This window comes from Beta vulgaris, chromosome 6 (genome assembly GCF_026745355.1).
Source record: "Beta vulgaris subsp. vulgaris cultivar EL10 chromosome 6, EL10.2, whole genome shotgun sequence".
NCBI classification, from domain to species: domain Eukaryota; kingdom Viridiplantae; phylum Streptophyta; class Magnoliopsida; order Caryophyllales; family Amaranthaceae; genus Beta; species Beta vulgaris.
This window is the reverse complement of record NC_079207.1, coordinates 48397361-48415639: the sequence shown is the minus strand read 5'-3', so window position 1 is coordinate 48415639 and position 18279 is coordinate 48397361. Positions and strand designations below refer to the sequence as shown.

At 32.9% G+C, this 18279-nt stretch overlaps 2 protein-coding genes and 1 long non-coding RNA gene across 3 annotated transcripts; all 3 read right to left on the bottom strand.

Annotated features, from left to right (window-relative positions):
- Window positions 1-881: 881 nt before the first annotated feature.
- On the bottom strand, window positions 882-2643 carry LOC104896697 (serine carboxypeptidase-like 50). The gene has a single exon (XM_010683465.4). It carries the CDS (start codon window positions 2543-2545, stop codon window positions 1196-1198), a length of 1350 nt encoding a protein of 449 aa, XP_010681767.2. The 5' UTR covers window positions 2546-2643; the 3' UTR covers window positions 882-1195.
- Window positions 2644-6613: 3970 nt separating this feature from the next.
- On the bottom strand, window positions 6614-10013 carry LOC104896698 (nudix hydrolase 25). The gene is made up of 6 exons (XM_010683466.4): window positions 9846-10013; window positions 8404-8454; window positions 8226-8318; window positions 7989-8083; window positions 7087-7198; window positions 6614-6989 (listed from the first exon to the last, which is right to left on the bottom strand). The coding sequence occupies exons 1-6, from the start codon at window positions 9909-9911 to the stop codon at window positions 6885-6887; spliced, it is 522 nt and encodes a 173-aa protein (XP_010681768.2). The 5' UTR covers window positions 9912-10013; the 3' UTR covers window positions 6614-6884.
- A 2232-nt stretch (window positions 10014-12245) lies between these two features.
- On the bottom strand, window positions 12246-16432 carry LOC104896700 (uncharacterized). Its single transcript, XR_790505.3, has 3 exons — window positions 13591-16432; window positions 13266-13443; window positions 12246-12547 (listed from the first exon to the last, which is right to left on the bottom strand). It is a non-coding gene; the product is annotated as an uncharacterized LOC104896700 (long non-coding RNA).
- Window positions 16433-18279: the final 1847 nt, after the last annotated feature.

Sequence of the window (18279 nt, the reverse complement as noted above, 5' to 3'; positions counted from 1 at the left end):
CCCATCCCCATCCTCACCTATTAATATAACCCACATCTCCATCCTCATCCTCGTGGCGGGTACAAAGGCTATCTCTATCTGCGCCCCGACGGGTATGAACATAAAACAATTCCCGCCCCCACCACCCGTGTGGGTATCCACACCAGCCTAATCCCCATTTTCCTCGCCCCATCACCCACCACCCACCACCCACCAAATCCCCACCTTAGACCCACCTTGAAAGAAACTAAACATGTACAATATTTTTGACATTGTTAAATATAAAAGGCCCAAAAATACATGAATGATGAAACGACCAAAAAATACATGAATGATGAAACGACCAAAAAATACATGAATGATGAAACGATCCAAAAATACATAAATGATGAAACGACCCAATAATACAAAAATGATGAAATAGCCCAAAATTCTTTAGTCTTTTCCCATGGTAAAGGGCCATTGATTTTTTGATATTTTTGACATTTGACTCAAACTTATTTAAAAACGATGAGGCAGGTAGGGTGGGTATTGGCGGGGTGGGGCGGTATAACTTAAAATCCATTTCCATCCCCATCCCCAAGGCAGGAGACCCGCCCCACTTGCATCCCTGATCCCCGCCCTTGTTAATGGGTGGGTAAGGGCATCATTAGTAAGCCCATAAAGTGGGCCATGCCTTAGCTCACTAGGCCTGTTGAGCAGAATTCTAAGTCTAAGCCTGGTCCGCATCTGGCCCAAACCCCCAAATAATAAACTCCACCTTTAACTGGAGTATTTTTTGTGGGCAATTGATTTTGTCATGAATGCAACCACCTCAATCTTTACATTTCTTCCTCCATTTCGTTCCCTCCTCTGTCTCCCCTCTCAATGGCATGCACCAAAACTTAAAGCAAGAGCATTGGTAATAGAATGAAGTCGACATTATATAGCATATACCCATTGCAAATTCTCTTTTGAAACGAAATATAAGTTTGTAGGTCCAGCTTTTCTAGTATTACATGACTCTCAAAGTCTTTCACTACCGTTTTTATTGATCGTGTAGTTTGCATAAACAGGAATTAGATATCGAATAAACTTCACCTTTCCCTGCAACCCTTACATCATTTATCAAGGACATTTTTTTAAGTCATTATCATTGTTCTTGCTATGTCAAAGCTACCACAGTGCAACTTATTTTTGTTCTAAGACTAAAAGATCTGATATCATTTTGCATTCATCAAAGAAATTTCTTGGGATGTCGAGATCGAATCTCAAAATCGACTTCTTGATTGGCAAAAACCCCTCTTTCCAGAACCCAATCTTCAATCATGACCTGAGAATGAACAGCCTGATCAGTAGGCACAAAATGCCCTGCTCCCAACACTACAGCATGTGTTAAACTTGTCCATTTCTGCACATAACCAGCGACTTCCCCCTTCACTTTCCACACTTTCCTTTCAGCATCTTCAAACTTGGCAATTTCTTCCCACTTCAATGTTTTCATCCAAGCCTCAACTGAAACCACCCCATCTCTGAGGTCTCTTTGGCCCTGATATAACAATACCTTGCTCTCTTTCACCAACAATTCCACCATGTATTTAACACTCTTCATCACATCTTCATGTAAAATTGAGCCAACTACACGGCTACATTCCTCCCAAACCGTCGAATTCTCCACCCCTAATGCCTTCTTCACTTCCATCTTGCTCAAAAACCTCTCTACCAAATAAGATTCATATGGTATTTTCCTTGTCATATCATACAAAGTAGCCAACCCTGTCATATTCTGTAGCATATCCAACACTTTACTCCTTGCATCAGTTGCCTCACTCCACTTGTTCTCCATAACCAACTTAACCACTTTCCTTTGACTTTCCTCTAACTGGGTTTTTTGTTTTTCATTCACCAACCCACTAAAGTAAGCATTTGACCCATGGGTCATCACTTGGGTTATAGGGTCAGTTAATCCATTCCCAATTGCAACCCCAGCTAAATTAACCCTCTCACTTTCTGAAACCTCACTATTTCTCCTTAATATGTAATACCCAATAGCTGGAGCATATTTCCCAGCATAGCTTTCCCCAGTTATGTAAATGGGTCGAGATCCAAATAAAGATTTATCTAACTCAATAAATGATTTGATGGCAATAAAAAGGTGTTTAGCTACACCATATTGGTCTGTTGGAATCTCTTCTTCAGAAGCTGCAATGCTAAACCCGGTTCCAATTGGATTATCTAAAAACAGTAGCCCAAAGATCCGATTCCAAGCACCATGGTTTCTTTCTAATTCAATTCTATTGTTAACTCGCCACGGCCCGAGTTCGAAGAAATTTCCAACCATGGAGGAACAGCCAGGACCTCCTTGCAGCCATATAAGAAGTGGGGTTTTTGAGAGAGATGTAATGGGTTTTTGTGCTTCATAAAAAGTGTAGTAAATAGAGGATTTAGATGTTTGGTTAACTATTAGGTAACCTGATTTTTGTGGAAGTGCTTCGGCTGGGATAGATGATGAGATAGTTGGAGGAGATAGATTGAGAACAAGGATACAGAATGAGAGGATGAGAGTTATGAATCTTGCTGCTTCCATTCTGTTTGTGGACAATTGTGTGTGTGTATTCTTAGTGTGATGTGGTGCTGTTTAGCATTGGAGTTGATATCTCAAGTTCTCAATAGTGAGTGCAATGATAGGAGTAAAAGTATTCACGTGAGAGTGACGCATGACGGCGACTGAACAAGTCTAGTAGTCTACCATGTTTCCAAATACACCTAGACCGCAAATAGTAACATGTAGCCAAGTGGCCAAGTTCATGTATTGCAAGTTGTTTCACCTTTTCAAATATGATTGTTAGCGAGATTTTTTTCTAAAAAAAATTAAAATTTATAAGGTATGTCCTTTTAGTTTAGACTACGGCTATGTTTGATTCACCTGAAATTTTCTGATCTGAACTTATCTGATCTGATCTGAACTTATTTTTTCTGATCTGATCTGACATCTGATCTGATCTGATCTGATCTGTCTGATCTGATCTGAATGATTGATTTACAAGATCTTATTTATATAAAATATATTATTACTATTATATTATTACTTTGTAAATCATTATTATGCAATACATTATAAGATCTTCTTTATAGTATTACTATTATTATCATTTTATTTCTATTACAACTTTTACAACTTTTATTAATAATAATAATTATTATTATTATCATTATTATAAGAACAACAATAATAATTATAATCATAATTATTATTATTACTAAAAATAATTATATAACTCAAGTCATTATTTTATAAGAGCACTTATACAATGTTTTCACACTTTCCCTTAAAAAAAAGTTTCACACTTGAGAAGTCGGCAAACTAACTCTTTTTTTTCCATATAAAATAGAATAGATATACAAACAACTATGACTTGAGCAAAAAATAAATAAATATCGTGCAACTTCAAATAGCTAGAGAGATTTGGAATTCGGTAGGAAGAGGTATACCGAATCTAAATTTATAATTTGTATCTCACACTTAGCTTATTTTGAAATGTAATCCGAACTTAGTAGTTTCGTTGTCATGAATTTGAGATATCATATTTATATATTTCTTATTTTTGCGTCAATCTTATGTTCTTAACACGTGGCTTTTAATTTTCTATTATTTAATAACAACAAAATAACTTAATATAATAATAACAATGACATTTATAATGGTAACAACAAGATTAATAATAATTACCAATATTAATAATTAATAAGACAACAACAACAACAACAATAATAATTCTTTTGAACAAATGTACTAGTAAATAATAATACTCCCTTTGTATTTTTTTATCTTTCTCACTTAGAATCTTGACACTATTCACAATTAGAGATAATCTTTTAGATTTTTCTCAATATATAAGAAAAAATATAGTCATGTGGGGTCTTGTTTGATTCGTCTCAATGAGTACTTTATTAATATTCAATTATTATAATTTTTATTAATATGTAGTGAAAGATATTTAATAATAATGAGTTTTTAAATATAAGCATGATATGATCTGAACTGATCTGATCTGATCTGGTCTGATCTGATCTGATCTGATCTGATCTGATCTGATCTGAACTTATTTTTTCTGATCTGATCTGATCTGAACTTATTTTTTCTGATCTGATCTGATCTGATCTGATTAGATCTGAAATAAGCAAAAATAAGTTGAACTGAACATAGCCTACGTGTTCATACTATACGTTTCTTTCATTATGACCTATGTTCTTTTGTAATTGGAAATTTACATGTTCTTTGATTTTAGAGTATGTGTTCTTTTATAAGAATGATGTATTCTTTAGGGTGCACCAATGAGCATTGTGCATCCAAGTGCATAATCCATGTTTTGCACCTCGACACCTACTATCAATCTGTCTCTCCATTTTATTACCTCGTGATAACTACTACCTCTCTTCTAATTGGTGCAGAATGAGAAAAAAATGAGCCTAAAATAAAATATTTTGACCTCAAACCATATTTTAACCCATTTTCTAACCCACTTTTTACAACATTTTAAAATAATTTTATAAAAGTGTCTTCAAAAACCTTTTATAATAGTTTTATAAAAATCCATTTTCAGAAATTTTTATAAATTTTTTTATGAAACCCTATTTTCTAAAATCCTTTTCCCCTCCATTCTAATCAAAGTTACTTAATTATATTAATTAGTTTTATTAATTATTTAAAATATTTTCAAAATATCTTTTATGAAAATTCGTCTTTATCTAAAATCTTTTATGTACCTATTACTTCATAAATACCTCTCACCATATAATACTCCCTATTCCTACCTCCTAATTCTCTCACGCATATGGACACAAAATCGTGTCTCAACCAAGCTTGCTTGGTGGAGGTGGTGGGAGGAACTCACCTTGCGACTTTGAAGTCACAAGTTCGTACCACACTACCTACTTGTGCTTGGGGATATGGATTTATTTACATCCCCCTACTATCAAACGTTGACATGTGTAGCTAGGCTGGCTGACCTACGAGAGATACTAGTCAGTAAGGTTATTCTTCTTACCAAGGTGTTTCTAATAGGAGTGTAAGCGGACTACAAAAAGTCCAAAAGTCAATCCAACTAAAATCTCTTTGGACTGGACTCAAACTCAAATTTTCGAGTTCAAATATTTTCGGACTGAATTTGAACTCACCCCTTTGGAGTCGAGTCCAATCTAAAAATATTTTTATGTATAATATATATTTAATATTCATATATATACTGTATATCTATTTAATATATATATATATATATATATATATATTAATATTATATATATATTATATATATATATAATATATTATATATAATATATATATATATATATTATTATTATAATATTATATATATATATATATATATATATATATATATATATATATCTATATATATATATCTATTAATTATATAAGGGAAGAAGGGAGCAATGGCATCCTCTTTTGAAATACCTATTTTACCCCCCTTCCCATTCTAAATTACAAATTCACTTACAAATCAAAGGGGGCCGGGCTTCAAACAAAAATACCAAAAATATAATTATAACAATCACTCACAAGTCAACTAAAATCATAAATTTGCATAATTTACGTTATGCAAATCACTAAAATGAGAAAACTTTACAAAAACTTTACAAAAACTTACAAACTACAACCTATGAAAAAATTGACTTAATATCAGAGTGTCCACTTTCTTTACAATTTATGAAGTACTGTACTTAATTCAAAAATTAACTTAAAAATTATAATATCATAAATCATAAATAAATTTAATGAAATTTCTATTTTGTTCATAGAATTTAACTTTGAAAAGTAAAAATAAAAAATAAATAATGGTGAGAGACTTAAATGACATAAACTAAACCAGTCAATTTTTGCAACTAAAAACAATTATACTTCGTATGTCTAATTTTCAAAATTTGACTTTTATGTCGAAGAAAATCGAGTTTCTGTTTTGAAAAAAATTCAAGCACACATCGCGTGCAAAAAATTCTAGTATATATATTATTGATAGAGCTGAGAATAGAGAAGAGAAAAGTAGAGACAGCCGGCGCAACTAGGTATTTTTTGTATTGCTAAAAAAACCTTAAAGGCAATGATTACAAAGGACTACTATTTATAGTGTCACTAAAGGAGAAACAACATGATCATGTTGTACAAAGGATAGCTAATTATGAGCAATGATTAGCAGTAGAGAATACTAGGAGAATATTCCTATGAGGTGTAACTTAGAGTAGGAGAAAATATGCCTCATTAAGGTAAATACATACACACTTATGTAAATCACATTTTTCTCTTTATTATTATAATTTGTTCGGAAAAGTTCGTATAGAGTCTAATAAGAACTAACAAGTTCAAATACTAAAAGATAAATTTAAGAGAATGTAGATTCACATAAACCATCAATAATTTGCCATACCACTATGTCTACAACTCAATGATGCGAGAAATATGGTTGGTGATAAGCATTAACGACAGTGACTAGTGTGTGTGTGTGTGACTAGGTACTAGTGGTTAGTGGAAATCAATACAAGGCACCTTTGATGGTCTGCAAGTGTTTGCGTAATTCAAGAGGATACAAAGAAGATAAAGCTAGCTCAGAAGAAAAAGAAATAAATTTGTCTAAGCGACAGGTAACAGCAATTAAAACTATGAATTAAACAGAGACAGCTCTCAAACTGACATGCTACTACTTACAATTTGAACAATTAGCACATTAAATTTTAGCAGTCCAGAAATCCCTCGAATTTGAAGTATTACACATTCGCAATTCTCATATGATAAAAAGAAACTTCTATATTAATTTACAGAAGATTGAGATATGATTTACAGTATCAAGAATTCAAGATTAAGCAATGGTAAATCAGATATTTGGAGAAATGCAGCCTTTTTAAGCCGTACAGTTTTACCATTTAGCTGACTTGCATTTAGCAGATATAGGGTTGCTGTCGATATGTGATTTGAACGTTTTCATAACTTCCTCGTATACTGGCCTCTTATAGTCTACTGCCTGTATAAATGAAATATGAATACTAATATCTTACTAAAACTTGAACTAATATAGCTTAATTAAGATTCCTTGAAGATCATCATCATCTAAGCCCTACCTGATCAATGACCTCATCAAGGGTTGCCCACTTCCACTCTGAAAATTCTGTTTCCGCTTCTCCAGTTGCTAAATTGATCTCACGCTCATCTGCTGTGAACTTCATGAGGAACCTGTCCTTATCAAAATTTATATATTATCGATAAATATCATAATTTACTAGCTAAGACTCGAACGTGAGCTCAAACTAACTAGTGGGAACGACTTAGAACTATTGCTTAGCAATATAGATCCTGATATACATCCTTTCAGTGAAAGCATAGTGTTAATATCTAAAAGCAACATACATGATGCTACACCATATAACTTGTTGAATTAGTTGACTGGTTAATCCTATGGTAAGTTAAGTTTAATAACTTAGAGAAAAATACTCTTAGAGTTTGACTATTTGAGTAACATAAACTAGAATGCTAGACAAGTTGAAATAATCAGAATTTTCGGGTAACATAAACACAGGGGTCGATTGGTATCAATGTCACTTCAAGGTTTTGGTTTTAAGATTTTGAAAGTCATATTATATATATTGTATAATGAACTTAAAGTTGGTCATATGTATATTGATCATATGCTTATCTACCAAGAACTGACAAAAAGGAAAGTGGAAACTACTTTTAAGGTTTCCATATTAAAAAAGTCTTAAGCTTTTATAACATCCAATTCAAAGTTTTAGGAACTGTTCATTTCTCCCCTGTTACCTTATAACATACACAGACCTACCTAGATTGTGAACAAGTTCACTTGAGGTTTTGTTTCAGTACTAAATATACACTTAGAGTATTAAATCTGGTTATGAAGTGAGCGAGTCATACTTGCATATAAGGCATCATAATTTTGAAACTGGTCCGCCATAGAACTAAAAGGATTAGGGAGGTTAGACAATTCATAGTGATTAAGATGGCTTACCACTTCTGTGCTTGCCCATGCCATTCTCCACCCCACAAGCGATTCACTTTTGCTTTTACAGCAGGAGGGAAGTCATAAGTCAACCAATTTGGGGCCTGCCATTTGATAAGAAACAGTTAAAAGGGAAACACTAGATGTATGAACTCAAATCAAAAAGAAAAAAAGTGGTAGTGAAATTTGCACTTTGTCTAAGATAATGCCAACATGATAAAATCTGATACATTTTGGGTAACTGACCTCAGCAATGAAATGAATAGATGTAACTCCAGTTTCTTCTCGCAATTCTCTTACGGCTGCAGACTTAGGATCTTCACCGTCTTCGATCCCCCCCTAATTATAGTCGTATAACAAGTGATAAGCATTCTATACAAGTCTCAGATTAATCATGAATAAAGAAGATGTTGAAGTATAGTACCTGAGGCATCTGCCATGCTCCAGGGACATTCAACCTCGATGCCACAAAAATCTGCATGATGATCACTCTCACAAATTAATGATGAAGCAGCAAATAATTAAGGGAAAAACTGATAGACAATAGAAATATCTCGTCCCCCTTTACTTTTCTCGCTCTTTTTGTATCTCCTTCCCATACCATCATTAGTTCAATAATTACATCTCCAACTTAAAGTTAACCATGGAATATTCATAGTTAGACCTGGTTAATGGACCAGGTAGCGTTGCGTAGCGTGATGGGTGTAAGGGTTGGCTCAAGTTAAAAGGGTTTTATTGGACAAATCACATGCCAAAAAGTGAACGTTTTTGCACATCTCCATATGCAAGTTGTTACCCATCCCTCAATTAGATTACAGTATGCACACACCTAATCCCATGGTAAATATAATTATAAGAAAACGGGAAGACCATCAATTCATCTTCTGTTTTCTTTTGGCAACATTAATTCATCTTCACATTACACTTCATAAGATCACAATAAGTTGTGTGCCACTTATGCAATAAGGGCCTCTTCTCTTCGGCATAAAACAGCTGAACTGAATTGAATTGAACTGAAATGAATAGTGATATGTGAGAGAAAACTGAACTGAACCGAATATAAACTGGGGAGAACAAGTCCTAAGTGGCACACAAATGGTACATCAATGTCAAACTAGAGATTTGAGTTCCTTATTTTTTGGGTCAGATTTGGCTGTCAATTTCAGGAAAGTCCATGTATATCTCCTTGATTTGCATAAATAAGTGGCTTTTTCATAACAAAGATAAAAAAAAAAATATACAGTCAAAATAATTGAGACTATGTAATTTATTAGTTCTACTTTTTTTTAATACTTCGATCTTTTTTTGTTAAATATGCAGTAAAAAAAAAAGATTAAATATACAATCGCGATATGAGATATGCTTTGCTTGGAATATCACGGACATAAAGCAAGCAGACTCGTCAATGTTAGATTTAAAGAGCCATATTATAATAATAAGACTCAATCAAAATCCATAAACAGAGCTAGGCAGCTAGCACCCTAACCAAGAACAAGAAAAACAAAAAAATCTGAACCAAACAAAAATGAAGTTAGTCCTATGATTATATATAAAGAAAAACTAAAGCATGAAGTCCTTATTTAGAAGGAAATAAGAAAAGAAACAACCTACACAAGAATCAGTTTAAGTCTTTAACTGCTCCTTACTACTTATATAATCCCTTTTTCAAGTATGTATAAACTGATCTCTCAAAATTACCAATTTATATGTTATCCCAAAACAAATAAAAATAAAAATATGATTTCGAGTTTTATAGCTATAACAATCCAATAAAAAATAAAAATAGAATATATACATATAGATTGCATAAATTTTTGGCATCAACAAGAATAAAAAGATGCAAAAGTGAATCGGGAAAATGAATACCTGATTATCGTTGTTGATTAGACAAATTCCAACATTAGGACGATAGCCTGAAGGAAGACCCTCCATTTTTATTGTTTTTGAAAGAGAGGAGAGAGTCAGAGAGAGAAGTGAGAAAATTTGATGATGAGATCATAGAAGAAGCAACTGAAAACTTTTAAAACAAAAAAGTCTAACAGTATTGGAAGTATTATACTTAGGATTGAGAGAGACAACTGCCAGGGCCAGGGGGAAACAACCTCATTTTACTCTCTTTTTTTTTTTTTTTTTTTTTCACCTTTGAAGACCCGTGGTAAGATGAATATCCTCTTGATTGCCCTCGCACAAGGCCATTCACCTAAGAGCCCAACAAGAACTCTTTGTAAAGTGGTAGGTGTTGTATTTTCTTTTATAGTTAGGGGTATATTGGTCAAAAAGATGGACATCAAAGTGTTCAAGAGTTGTCATATATAATAGAGACACTTTGTATTTTATCACGATTTAATTTGCATGCTATATCGACCATCATTTGTAATTAATATATAAGGAAAAGTACACCTAGTCTTGATTCATTTCGACATAAAATTTGTCAAATATTAATATTTTATAATTTTACATGTTCATAATTAAAAATATTGTAAAAGAACTTAAATGCATTCGCTGCACAATAATTATTTCAAATTAATAATTTTTTATAATTTTAGTTATACAAATTAGATTTGGAAATTTTGCATCATTCAATTATGTAAACTCAAAGTAAAATAACTTATAAATGGAAAAACCTTTAGAAAAATACAAATTCTTTGACATACGCGTTTATCAAAAACATTTGGTTATTTTTCTAAAAAGAAAAACCAAGTATTGTCAAATTATTCTACAAGAAAAATATATAAATTAATTAATTAATGTTGTCAAATCGCTAATCGAATAGTGACTTAAAAATCAAATGAGATGAAGCAATGAAAAGTAATAGACAAATAGGAGATGCAATACTCCCTCCGTTTTTAGTAGATGTAACGTATGACTTTTTACACTTGTTGAGACATAATTTCAATCCATAATATTTCTAACTTCATAAATGTTAAAATTACAAGAAACACATATTTGAAAAGTGTATATCAAGACGAATCCAACAAGATCTCGCATGACTATATTTTATTTTATATAGAAATAGCAATTAACAACCAAAGAGAGTTGGATGAATCAAAAATAATTAAAAGACATTTAATTTAAATATTGTCTATTGGACTTACCATTGCTTAATTTTACTTTAAAAATAGGCAGTTTCTTACAAGACAAATTTAATAGTATCTAACGCCTAACGTAAACATGTTACATCTAAAAAAGAATGGAGGAAGTATTATTTGGAATCAAATAAGATCTTTTTAATATTAATTCTTAAAAACAAAAAGTTTTCAAGAAAAAAAAAATACTTTGAGAAGGTCCTTATCCTGCGCATGTGTATATGACTTGACCTTTTTGCATCTGGAGACTAGTAAAATTTGCTGAATTTTAGACAAACGTAAATTTGTAGCAAGCATCAGAGCAATAATAGTAGTTGGATAATAATAAATAAATAAGTAAAGCATATAGAAAATGGAAAGACAAAGTGGTGGTGAGCTTTACCGCTTTAGTGAGAAAGAGTTGACTTTGAGAAAAGCTTTTGGAAGTGTCCTCTTTTATGTCAAATGGTGCAATTATGACATTGCCAGAGTAGCCCCCATGCACTCAGGTTGACGGGTTGGCTACTTGGCTGGTAATGGCCGCAATTTTAGGAAACTGTACAAATCTTATTAGGCTAGATCTTGTCAAGCACTCTCGCGATTTATCTCCCTTTTTCTTTTCCAATGTATAACCATAAACACAAACTAGTTTTTAGGTTCCGCTATGCTCTAGACAAGAAAATATATATTGAATAATATTTTACTTTAAAATAATAACATTAAATATTACTTAGTTTATTGGTTAATGCTTTACTATATAATTTTGAAGTCACAATATCAAATCTTAAACAATGCACACTACTACAAAAAACGTCTACGAAATCGGTTAAAAATAGCCTAGGAAACTGGACTACAACACGTCTCCATCTCACATATGTCCTAGATTAGGAGACCGGTTATAATACCTGGTTTTTCTTTGTTTATTTGGGAGACTAATTGATAGGTAAAACCAGTCTCTTAGATATGCGTATATATAATATGTAAAGAGGTTAGGAGACTAGTTAAAATTAAAAACTAGTCTCGTTACCTTACCCTTTGAAACCAGTTATTGACCACCACCGATTTCTTAGGCTTATTACACGTTTTTTCTAAAAAAAAAAAAAATTAGAATGTCACAGTATACATATATTATCCTGTAACTACTCTTGTATTTGCGGCTCCTTGTATATACACTTTTTTTTATTTACAACATTCTATAAATAGCTACAACAATATTATTAAATAGAAATTCCTTTTTGCTTTATTCATCATGTCAAAATAAATCTTTACAACATTTAATTCATATACAAAACCAATTTCACTCAAAACATCTATTTCTTCCAATGTCTTAAAAATAAAGTTTCTATAATCAAATGCTATCGACTAAAACTAAAATTCTAAAATAATTGAATAAAAATGTACAATTCAAACTTGATCGTCGTCTTCAATCTCCATCGTCTTGTGTTTGGTTTAGCTCGTCAATCACCTCTTGCAAATAAGTGCTAGGAATTCCGGCAAAGTACGCTACAAAAATAATTTCAGATAATTATAATTAGAACTATGATATAATATTAGTAAGTTTCTTATATACAAAATCATAAATAACAAATCGATTAAATTATATTAATCTCAACCATAAATATTCCATTAAAATTATCCTCTCTCTAACTCTCCCCTAGAGATTGTTATGCTCCATCACGAAAGGACCCTATCAGCAGCACCTAAAACATGTAAGCCTACTCCCATGACTAAGTAAAGTAAAGATGCAGACTGGTATGTAGAGCCTACTTAACCAATTTAACAAAGAGTCCCCCTAAGGTCCTAAACACTAAAATGTTCACATCAACAACCTCATAATCCAGAATTAGATACATATATACTATTCAAATGAAGGTTTCAGTTCTAATCATTAAAAAACCAACCAGAATCCCCTAAATGCCTTTTTCTTCAACAATTAATAAATCCAGGCATACATACATCCATTTAATTATAAATTTTAAGGGCTAAACTAATTAACAGTTAGTAGAGGGTGGAGAGGGTATGCCTACTTTGTAAAGTTGCCACATTCTATCAATCATCATTGTAACCAGGTAGGACCTGCTGTGAGAGACACGCTAAACTTTCGGGGATAATGAAACAGTAACAAGACTTTTGTCAAGGATTAAAATGTACGAGACAAGTTTGTTATTGAGACACACTGAGAGATGAAAGAAGATGAAGGATAAGGAAAAGCCTTGGCAACCTGCATACTTGGTACGAGCAACGTGCATGAAATGTGAGAACTTTCTGTGAAGTATTGGATCCACTAATCACACGCTGTAAATATGAGCTCAGAGAGAGTAAATCATGTTTTGGAACAGAACATTAATAATGAGTGTATGTTGTCTTGAATCAAGCACAAGAAGCGTGGACAAAGGTTACTGCATACAAGCAATAGCATATATAAGTACCATGATGAAAGCATAACCAGTTATCTTTCTACGAAACATAACTTAGATATGCAAAAGAAAAAAAAAAACAATGGGGATCAAAATAACGATTCAATAACAACAAATATCTATACTTACCCTAAGCTGGTCTAATCCAAAGGTTGAATCTGTTGCGATGCCAAACTATATCATCTATTGCACTTGCCACTCAGTTTGAATTCCCAAAATTTAATGGATCGTCGTCATATGAATCATGATTGAACAACAAAGACTTTTTATTTCGCTCAACCCACAGCTGGACACTTTAGCTTGGTCATCCATGTCTAATTCGTGAGTGGATCGATCTTTTGATAGCTGGCCATTCGCAACTTTTGAACATATTGAGAGGCCATTTTTCTAAGTTTTGCATCTGCATTACAGTAACGTTGGATCCCTTTAAGGTGCTTTTGCACTACATTGTCTTAAAGAATGCTAAGGTAAATCACCGACATTGTTTGTTGCTGCATATCAGTGCCAACATATGGAATTTACTTAGCACCAACGCCTATGGCATTTATATTAAGAGCACCACTTAAGCAGCATAACAAATATATGAAAGAGATGACTACATGTATTATGACAAAAGAAACATGGCTTGAACTAATCTAAACGTGTCGTCTGAGAATCGACTTCAAACGTAAGATTGAGCACATTATATTAGCAGGTCATGGCTAGTCCCCCTTCATATTATCACAGCCCTTAACACATTATATTAGCAGGTCAGGGTTAGTCACCCCTTCCAATTTTGGCATCCAATGTGTATAAAAGTTATCTTTTCTACAAGTCTTTTTTACCATGGGGATATTTGAACAATGGAAAACCCATTTCATGTTTATAGGAGCTAGGTCTACAGCATATATCATTTACCAACCACATTCGACTAAACACTAACATGCACAAAACAAATCCAAACTCACTCATGATGGATCATACTGACAATATATACGAAAAACTTAAATAGCAAGTTTTGAGATCACCCAATTTAACATGTTAGGGAATTTGAGGGAGATCCTGTAATGGATGATACAAATTAGGGGTACCACAAGAAAACGATATATAACCAAACTCACTGCAATCAGTATCAAAATAGTATAGCAGTAAGTAATGCTATTAACAAGATCACAATGAAACCAAAAAAGTCTCAAGTAGACAATTAGTCCACCACAATTCATTAGTTTTTTAGAAGTGGTATAAATTAACAAGACTATTAACCAAAAAAATTGAGCTCCTTCATGAAATTCAGTCGAAAACCCAAACTATTGTCTACCAGTTGTACAAAACTACAACTTATAATGAATCAAACAACAATGCACACACCCTGTAGAGTTAGCATTCAGGTTCAAAATTCAACATCAAACCCCAAAAATATTAATCCGTCAATAACACCATGGGACATCCACAAAATCATTTCTCAAAGACATGGGGACTCATCCAATTTCGACATCATATATTCACAAGTAATCACTAAAGAAGAGTAACTTCTTGCTATAAGAGTAGGAAGAAAACGATAGGAATACCCAAATTATATGCACCTATGACAATCAGGTACACTATAAGAACACCAACCTCGTTAACTAAAACAGCAAGTAGCAGCAAACTTCGAACCATATATAGTTGCGTAAAGCATCCCCCATAAGAGTATGAGACCATTATAAGAGGAAGATTTTCCTTCCCTGCTAAACTTAAGCAACATATCAATGGATCATTTCAGTCACTAGAGTCATAACAATGATCATAACAAGCCCAAGCCCTAGAATCTTCAGAGTAGCTGCCTAGTTGGTAAAGCAATATTTTCAACTTCAATAATTGTTGTTGACAAATTAAAGATAGCCACAGAAAATCGAGCCCCATTAAACTCATCAAACCCAGATTCTTCATGGTGTTTGGTGGCAACAAAGGGGAATTTTTACCTGGAACATGCTTCATTTTCTTTGATTTTCTCTCTGTTTTGGACTTTATCTTACCAAGAGTCATCTCTATTTTTCCTTTGAAACTTAAAAAATAATAGGAGAAAATTCGTATATTAAAATCCAAATAGATTTTTGCAGCAAATAGACCATGAAACTAGAAATCCAGAATAAGAATTATACTATACAATTGATCAAATCAAAATCAGAACTAAAAGACAAGTAATTTAATAAGATAAGAAGAAGTACTGAGACAGGCGTCTACACAAGCTAGCAAAATCAGAACTAAAAAAACAATGCATATAGATCGTACCTGGTAAGTGGTAACCAACTTCGTTGTATCATTCTCTGGTTTAATCTATCCAAAATGAGGTAAAAAAAAAACACTTTTTGATAGAGATTTGATTTTGGGAATTACGATATAGAGATTTACATAATAGAATTTAAAAAGAAAGAAAAATAATTATAAGAAAAGTGATGATGACTATAAAAGGAAGGACCACAATGGTGCAATTGAAGCAGCGAAGTCAACAACCAACTATTTTACCTCTCACACAACCCATGCCGACATCAACAATCCACCACATGGTACTCTAATCTAAAAATGAAAACAATATGAATACAAAATTCATACAAAAAACCCTAATTTCATAATTCACATATCAAAACAACACCAAATCCATCATTAAAAATAAACAAAACCAGATTTCGTTAAAGACAACAATCCTAATATTAGGTTAGATAGAAAATCGTAGAGCAAAATTAGATCTGGAAAAATAAAAGGGGAAACGAACCAGGATAATCAAAATAACGATCTCGGCGCGAATATGGAGGAGCATCATGACGAACTTCGTCGGACTCGTAATCGTTGACGTCGATGTCGGACGGACGAACGACGAGGCTGCTTAGCAGTGATGGCTTTAGCAGTTGGCACTTGGCTACGTTATTCTAGACATGTGGAGTATTATTCTAATCTAATTAAGCATTGATTGTTTTTACCACATTAAAAAATATACGAAAAAAAGGAAATCTACCCCATGTAGCAACAGTACTATGTTGGAAAACAAATTATTTAAAAAAAAAATCAAGGAAACCGATTTTACTTAGAAGTAGTTTGCTTATTTCTCAACAACTATTTTAATAAGTTAACTAGTTAATTTAATTTAAGAAATCGATTTTGGAGAATTACTGGTTTCACATATTTAAGAAACAGGTTAGTAAACCCAAACGGTCTCTTATGTAGTCTCTTTGGCTATTTTTACAGACATGGCAATTTCTTTTTTCTTTCATTATATGTGAATTACATGGAGTAAAACATCATAAGGGAGTGCTTCTTATATGAGGTCGGTGACATAGTGTAGTTGCGCGCACGCGACAAAACATGTCATCTCATTTTTCAAAATGTCATATTTCACTCATTTTTCATTGGAATTAAGTTTTTGATCAGGCGTTGGGTACTATTTTGAAGATTTGTGTGCATATGTATATAGGGGTGAAAGTTATTCAAATAAAAATCCAAAATTCAATCCAATCCAATCCAAATTAGTAATTTGATCGAATTCAAACTGTGTTTCAGCTTGGATTCAATTGAGATTTTTTGAAAAATTGGATTTTTTGATCAGATTGGATTGAGGGTAATTGGATCCAAGAATCCAATATAACCGAATAGCAATATGCCTTGTATTATGTATCTGGATTGAGCTTAAGTACTAAACTGGATTTCTTTTTTAGAAAAGCCTAGTCCATATCCCAATAGGCCTATCACTTCAAGCCTTCCCCTAAAACTCTAACAGCACTCAATTTCTCATTTGTTAAATCTATTAGGTTGCTATTGTTCTTAATTTACTTTATCGAAAAACTATAGTTTTGAAAAAATGGATATTTGAATTTGATCCAATCTAAAGTATGAAAATTCGGATTGGATTGGATCGGATTCAAACTCTAATCGGTTTGGATTCGGATTGGAATGAAATTCAAATTTTGTTCGAATTGGATTGGATTATGCCCTAATCCAAACCATACACCGAACTTTCACCCCTATATGTGTATTATATGTCTTGTGAATATGTCATAGCCTTAATCTTTTTATTCTTTTATGCACATAGTTATTGGGTGTGTAGTGGGATCAGTTATTATCCACTAATGGGTGAATGATCCTAGGAGAATCACCTTTTTCCTTTGTTTTGTCACTATGTACAACTGGTAGATATTCTGTTTTCTTTTGATCTAGGTTTCCTAGAGATATAAGTATATATCGGATGTAATTTTAGCTCAGCCGTTTTTGAGAGAAAATGTGAATACTAATTTCACAAAGAAATAGAAAACTTGATTGCTGGGTTGAAACCAGTAAATCAAACCAAAATCATTTAGTGTTGAGTTTCTTCATGGTATCAGAGCAAGGTTATATGATCTAATTGAGAAACTCAAAATCGAAGAAGAAAAGAAGCAGAACTAAAATGGAGGAAAAAGGAAACAAGAAGAAGAATGAAGGAAATGAGACTCATCTCATGAATCCTTACAAGGACCCTTTGTTCGTAGGAGTTAATGAAAGTTGAACTACAACACCGGGTACCATAGTTTTTAATGGAAGTAACTTTGCAAACTGGAGCAGGGATGTTAAAACTGCCTTAGGAGCAAAGAATAAGCTTGGATTGTTGCATGGGAAGTTTGTCAAGCCTGATGAAAGTTCAGATGATCTTCACAGTTGGATAAGAGCATATTAGATGGTGAGGAGTTGGATCTTGGCAACCATGAAACCGAAAGTTGTTTGGTTTTTGTGAATCTTCTACGGAACTGTGGGAGGAGATATTGGGGAGATATGGGCAAACAAATGCACCATACTCTTTCAACTGAAGAAAGAACTTTATGAACTACAATAAAA

Coding starts and splice junctions, on each gene's coding strand:
- LOC104896697 (XM_010683465.4), bottom strand. CDS start 2,545: ATGGAAGCAGCAAGATTCATAACTCTCATCCTCTCATTCTGTATCCTT.
- LOC104896698 (XM_010683466.4), bottom strand. CDS start 9,911: ATGGAGGGTCTTCCTTCAGGCTATCGTCCTAATGTTGGAATTTGTCTA. Junction 8,455..9,845: donor TAATCAACAACGATAATCAG/GTATTCATTTTC, acceptor ATCATCATGCAG/ATTTTTGTGGCATCGAGGTT. Junction 8,319..8,403: donor GAGCATGGCAGATGCCTCAG/GTACTATACTTC, acceptor GACTATAATTAG/GGGGGGATCGAAGACGGTGA.